Source organism: Coregonus lavaretus, assembly GCF_964263955.1.
Source record: "Coregonus lavaretus genome assembly, chromosome: 39".
NCBI lineage: Eukaryota > Metazoa > Chordata > Actinopteri > Salmoniformes > Salmonidae > Coregonus > Coregonus lavaretus.
The window spans coordinates 4,641,685-4,648,175 of NC_140026.1; the positions used below are offsets into that span (position 1 = coordinate 4,641,685).

General features: G+C 45.8%; 1 protein-coding gene across 1 annotated transcript; it reads left to right on the forward strand.

The window, feature by feature from the left end:
• Window positions 1–2,438: 2,438 nt before the first annotated feature.
• On the forward strand, window positions 2,439–6,142 carry LOC311113235 (kelch-like protein 33; the record flags this gene model as incomplete). Its single annotated transcript, XM_084156441.1, has 5 exons — window positions 2,439–3,273; window positions 3,520–4,130; window positions 4,344–4,681; window positions 4,893–5,063; window positions 5,617–6,142. The coding sequence occupies 5 exons, from the start codon at window positions 2,439–2,441 to the stop codon at window positions 6,140–6,142; spliced, it is 2,481 nt and encodes an 826-aa protein (XP_084012567.1).
• Between the last annotated feature and the right edge of the window lie 349 nt (window positions 6,143–6,491).

The following is a 6,491-nucleotide window of genomic DNA, read 5'->3' on the forward strand; positions in this document are numbered from 1 at the left end:
CCACCGAGAAGCATGGAGGAGGAGGAGATGTGAGGGTGTGGGGGTGCTTTGATGGTGACACTGTCAGTGATTTATTTAGAATTCATGGCACACTTAACCAGCATTGCTACCACAGCATTCTGCAGCGATACGCCATCCCATCTGGTTTGTGCTTAGTGGGACTATCATTTGTTTTTTAACAGGACAATGACCCAACACACCTCCAGGCAGTGTAAGGGCTATTTGACCAAGAAGGAGAGTGATGTAGTGCTGCATCAGATGACCTGGCCTCCACAATCACCCGACCTCAACCCAATTGAGATGCTTTGGGATGAGTTGGACTGCAGAGTGAAGGAAAAGCAGCCAACAAGTGCTCAGCATATGTGGGAACTCCTTCTAGACTGTTGGAAAAGCATTCCAGGTGAAGCTGGTTAAGAGAATTCCATTTCATATGGATTAATCTGAGACTGGTTCAGCCAGCAAGCAAACAGCAAGCAAACACATTTTCATGCACATTTCATACCCCCCCCCCCCCCCCCCCCCCAACAAATCATGCACATTTTCAATTTCATATATACTGATTCTAGAACCACAAAACACCTTAGCAACATGTAGAACTGTATAATGAAGACTTGCTCAAAAAAACAAAAAACTGACAATATTAGCAATAGGTTTATTGTTTTTGGTAAGATTAACTCAGACTCTTTTGAAGCTGAAAGGAGGTTCAGTGGACGATGTCACCTTGGTAACATTTTCTAAAGTTAGGACAGCATATTGTAGCGGAACTTATTTGTAGCTATCCCATGGGTGTTTGCGAGTTATCAGATTGATCAGTGCAGATGGCAGAGAAAATGGTGACCAGGGCATACTGCACCTTTTGTGACCCACTACATTTTCTTGCGACCTATCACACATTTCTGTGACTGAACGTTCTTGTGACCTACAATTATTTCCCCTGACCCACTGTCTGACTACACTTCATAAGAACGTTCAACATTATCCTAATGTTTTCGTCTCTGGTCTTAGATTGTAATGATACTGTATGCTGGTTCAGACCACGAGTCTATCGAAACAGAATCCCCTTGACCTAGTAACTAAGAATAGATTCTTGTTTACGTCTGAACCCTAGCATGTGAATGTGTAAGCCCAAAGTCAAATAGAAACAGTGTTTGGAGTCTGAGACACTGAGAGAGAGGGATGTGTGTTTGTTATTTTATCTTTAAATTCTGTTAACTGTATGGAAGTCTGAATACCTCACCTGTGTGTATTGTAAAAGGTTGCATTTCAGTGTCATCTCAAATGTCTTACATATTTAGAGAATTTGACTTGCATTTACTGACAATATATACAACCCTCACCAATATTTTGTTTGCATATAGGCATAACAATGATTAACAATGAACAGTCTGTCCCATGAAGTACTGGTTGTGTAAGGAAGTTGTACAGAAAAATAAGTCATATCTACACAGTATCTCCTTGGCCAGGGCATTATCATCCACGTACTTACCTGATAGCATATTTTATACTGCATTTACATGTAGGAGCCATTGACCAGGCCTGATAAATATCTTTATCTGTCATGGGATGCATTCGTACATTGATTGCTAAACGTTGTTGCATTGTGACCCAGCTAAGGCCTTACAAAAATATATTGTGACCAACAACACTTTCTTGTCACTTAGGCCTTCTACACCTTTTGTGACCAACTTGCTTTTATGTGACCTGCCACATATTTTGGTCACTTTTGGTGACTTTCTCTTGACCCACTAGACTTTCCAACAGCCTGACTACACTTCATATGATACTGTAAGCAGGCCCAGAGTTTATCAAAACATTATCCCCTTTACCTAGTAACTATGAATAGAATTCTTGTTTACGTCTGAAGCCAAGCTAGGACTCTGATACAGAGACAGAGACAGAGTGAGAGAGAGAGAAAGAGAGACAGAGAGAGAGAGAAAGCGAGACAGAGACAGAGAATGAGAGATAAATATAGAGAGAGACAGAGAGAGAGAGAGAGAGTGAGAGAGAGAGAGAGAGTGAGAGAGAGACAAAGAGAGAGAGAGAGAAAGAGAGACAGAGAGAGAGACAGAGAGACAGAGACAGAGACAGAGACAGAGAGTGAGAGAGATAAATATACAGAGAGAGAGACATAGAGAGAGAGAAATAGTGAGAGAGAGAGAAAGAGAGAGTGAGAGAGAGAAAGAGACAAAGAGAGAGAGAGAGAAACAAAGAGAGCGACAGAGAGTGAGAGAGAGAGAACAAGAGAGAGAGAAAAAAGAGAGGGAGACGCACAGAAAGTGTCTGAGTAGAGAAAGAAAGAGAGAGTGTGGTTGAGAGAGAAGGGGAGAAAGGTTAGATCTGTGCATAGCAGTAGATAGTTAGCATAACATAAACATAGCCTACATCATCTGTGAGAGAGGTTGTCTAAAGAGCTGTTGTATCGATCTCTAACTGAGGCCATGGAGTTTACCAGACGTTACCTGCCCATGGAATGGGAGGAACGGTGGAGGAAAGAGAAGGAAAGGAGGAGAAGGGTGATTGAGGAAGGAGGAGAGGAGGTAGAAGCGGACGATCGAAAGCTGAGGTGGATTGTGGCCTACAACAACAACCGGATGGGCTTGACTGAGAGAAAGGAGAAAGAGGGAACAAGGGTCAAGAAGAGGAACGACAGCACGGCAAGCCAGGGAGAAGAGGGAGAAGAGGTGAGGAGTGAAGGACTGGGAGATGAAGAGAAGATCTGTACATTCTGCAGACACACCTATCCTAGAGAGGTCTTCCAGGGTCTGGAGCAGCTCAGGGACTCCTCTCTCCTCACTGATCTGACTCTGAGCACTGAGGATGGGCAGCGTCTCCATGCGCACTCCCCTGTCCTGGCTGCTGTGAGCTCCCTTGTCCACCAGAGACTGTGGGATGAAGAGATGGAGAAAAGGAGGGAGAGGAGAGATGTTGAAATGGACATAAAGACAGAGATATCCATCAGTCTGGGTCCTGAGGTGGGGCTTGTGGGGTTGGCAGGGGTGCTGGAGTTTGCCTACACTGGGACCATAGCAGCTCTGAACAGAGAAATACTGGCCCAGATACAGACTGCAGCTAAAACACTAGGGGTCCCCAGAGTTCTAGAACTCTGCAGTGAAGAGGAGGAGAAGATGAAGAGGGGAGAGAAGAAGAGGGCAGAAGAAAAGAAGAGATCTGCTGAAGAACAGATGAAGGTCAGTCTTCAGTCCATCAGACAGTTATGGGCAGAGAGAGTGGGCTGTGATGTGGAGCTGGAGGTTGGTGGGACATCATTTTATGGTGAGTAGAATTAAATGAAATCTGTCATGACTATGTACTGTAGCAATGATAGGAGAGAATGTTTGGGGTTTGCCGGGGATCAAGCTGGTGTAGTCCCAGTATTCTGTTTAGGAGTAACTTGATGATAACGATGGTGATTGTGATGATGATGATGATGATGGTCATAATAAATGTTCTAAAGAAGCTTTGACTATACTGCTGATGCTGAAATCAGATGATGAATTTTCTTCTCTGTCCTGACTCAAGTCCACAGAGTGCTCCTTGCTGCCTGTAGTGACTACTTCCGGGGAATGTTCACCAGCGGGATGAGGGAATCACAGCAGCCCTGTGTGGCCCTTCCCTTCCTGGAGGCCTCTGAGCTGGAGGCCTTGATTGGCTGTTCCTACAGCGGGTCCCTCTCCCTCAGCTGGGGGTGTGTCTTTGAAATCACCTGCTCCGCCCTGCAGCTCCAGTTCCAGCCCACCCTCTCGCTGTGCCTCGATTTCCTGGAACAAGAAATGGATGCCAACTCATGTCTGGACGTGGCCTCCTTCGCCCTGGCTTATGGGATGCCGGAACTCCTCGAGGCGGCCGATGACTTTGTCCTGAGGAACTTCCAAGAAGTGTCTACAAGCCTGAAATTCCCGGACCTTCCGGCTGAGAAACTGCTGGATTTCCTCCGCTCTGACGGCCTCTGCGCGCCCTCAGAGCTGGCCGTGTTCAGGGCCGTGGTGGTCTGGGTAGAGGCCGACCCAGGGGAGAGGCTAGCCCAGGCCCAGGAGCTGATGACAGGAGTTCGCTTCCCACTCATGACCTTTAAGGAGTTCAGAGAGGTCAGGGCAATCAACCTGCGCATGGAGTGCAGCAGCGACATAGAGGTACGATACAATACGATATGATACAACTGTATCTCATTAAAATATAACATGATAAACTTTGATTGTAAAGGTAATTCGTCTTGAGCAATTATGCAGAATTATATAAAGACATATAACAGATAGTGTACAATACACACCTACAGCGATATGGGTTTTTGAAAAGCTCATTATAAATAAAATGTATTATTATTACTATTAGTATTATTATTACAGCTGGATCTGTACGGCTCAGCCCTCAAAGAGTTTGGCTTTAGTCTTTCCGAGACCCAGGACCAGTGGCGGGTCCGACGGCCCAAAGACGCCCTGGTTTTGATCGGAGGCGACCAGCTGGATCCTGACTTGGGGAAACGGCTTCCCAGCAGGCAGCTGTGGTTCGCTAACTCCCTCCGCAGCGGAACAGGCCTGGTGAAGGCCATGGACTGGAGGTTCCTAGGAGAGATACCAGAGAAGCCCAGGTTCAGACACGGGGTGGGGGTGATGGATGGGCGGCTGTACGTAATCGGAGGGTGTGAGTTCTATGCAAAGACTGATACGCTGAAATCGGCATACAGGTATAAAGGGGTCCAAGACCAATTGTTCTAACAATACATATGGCTTTGTTTTGATGTACAAAATGTATGTTTATTATCATTGATGAAGCTGAGTTTAGGGATTTTCTGAAAATCTTCTCTCTTTATCTTTATCTCACACACACACACACACACACACACACACACACACACACACACACACACACACACACACACACACACACACATACAGGTTTGACCCCATGCAGGACAGCTGGCAGAGGTTGGCTGACATGCAGGAGTACAGGAGTAACTTCTCTGTGGTGGTGCGGGGTGATCGTCTGTACGCCATCGGAGGAGACGTGGACATGAACACCAACCTGTACAGTGTGGAGGTCTACAGCCCCTTATCTGACACCTGGAGGTAAAATGGAACCTCATCGAAGACAGAACCCACAGAAAAGTATTATTAAACAGACTTTTCAGAACTTTGGTCTGTTGCAGGTGTTTTCCTCACCTCACAAATTATTTAACCCTGTGTCAAAACAAAATTGCCCCTCAAGACTATTCGGCATCGTTTACTCAAGCTCATATGGCGCACATGCAGGGTTCTTATTTTTAAGGACGAAGTGATTTGTGAGGTAAAGCAAGAACCTGTAGAGTTAGATGAAGATTCTAGTGTGACTCTCTGGTTTACCTTTAGCCATAGTTGAAAGACTGTAGCGCAAAGTGAACCTAACAAACATCATCACGGTGACATCTAGTGGTATTTAAGAGTAAGGCGCTATGTTTGAGTTGAGATTAATGTTTTACATTTTGGACACATGCAGAGGAATAGGACAGCATACAGTATACTTTTCACTCAATTCAACCATAGTGCTCTCAATTTGAACCATTCGTGAATGTTCTGAATCAGTACCATTGACAACCTCTTACCAACCATTGCCAACCTCTTACCAACCATTGCCAATCTCCAGCTTTGCCAAGCCTCTGGACCAGGCCCTGAGTGGCCACGCTGCCACATTGTTGGATGGAGAGATCTTCATCTCAGGGGGGTTCGACTGCAGGTACCAGTGTCTGACGTCCATGTTCCTGTACCACCCTGAGAGAGGAACCACCTATATGGCAGAGATGAGCCAGGATCGGGCCCAGCACTGTATGGAGGTCCTGCATGGTGGTGGTGGTCTCTGCGTGGTTGGAGGGGTGTGTAACCTACGTACGTTCTACACCGACCAGCTGGCCTGTGAGGTCTACGACCCTGTTAGTGACTCCTGGAGCGCCCTCACACCCCTGGCCGTCCCCCATGTTGGAGCAGCCTCTGTGGTTCTGGAGGGGAAGATCTATGTGCTGGGAGGATACTGCCAAGAGGACTACAGGGAGACCAGACTGGTGCATCGTTATGATCCCATTACCCAATGTTGGGAGAACATGGGCAAGATGCCCGGACCCAACACTGACATAAGAGCCTGTTTGCTCCGCCTACCCGCCCACTTGAGACAATAAAACAATGAGAGAGGGAACTTTATAGGGTGATAAAGTTCCACATTACATTGAAGTTGTTTTTTATGAACTGAAAAAGAGACAGGACTACTTTGATGCTCCACCTGCCCGCCCACTTGAGACAATAAAACAATGAGAGAGGGAGCATGACAGAGTGAGAAAGACGGCTGGGGATGCCATATATAAAATTAAATATACAGTAACAGATAAAAGTTTGGACACACCTACTCATTCAAGGGTTTTTCTTTATTTTTACTATTTTCTACATTGTAGAATAATAGTGAAGACATCAAAACTATGAAATAACATACTGTATATGGAATCATGTAGTAACTAAAAACAAATGAAAATA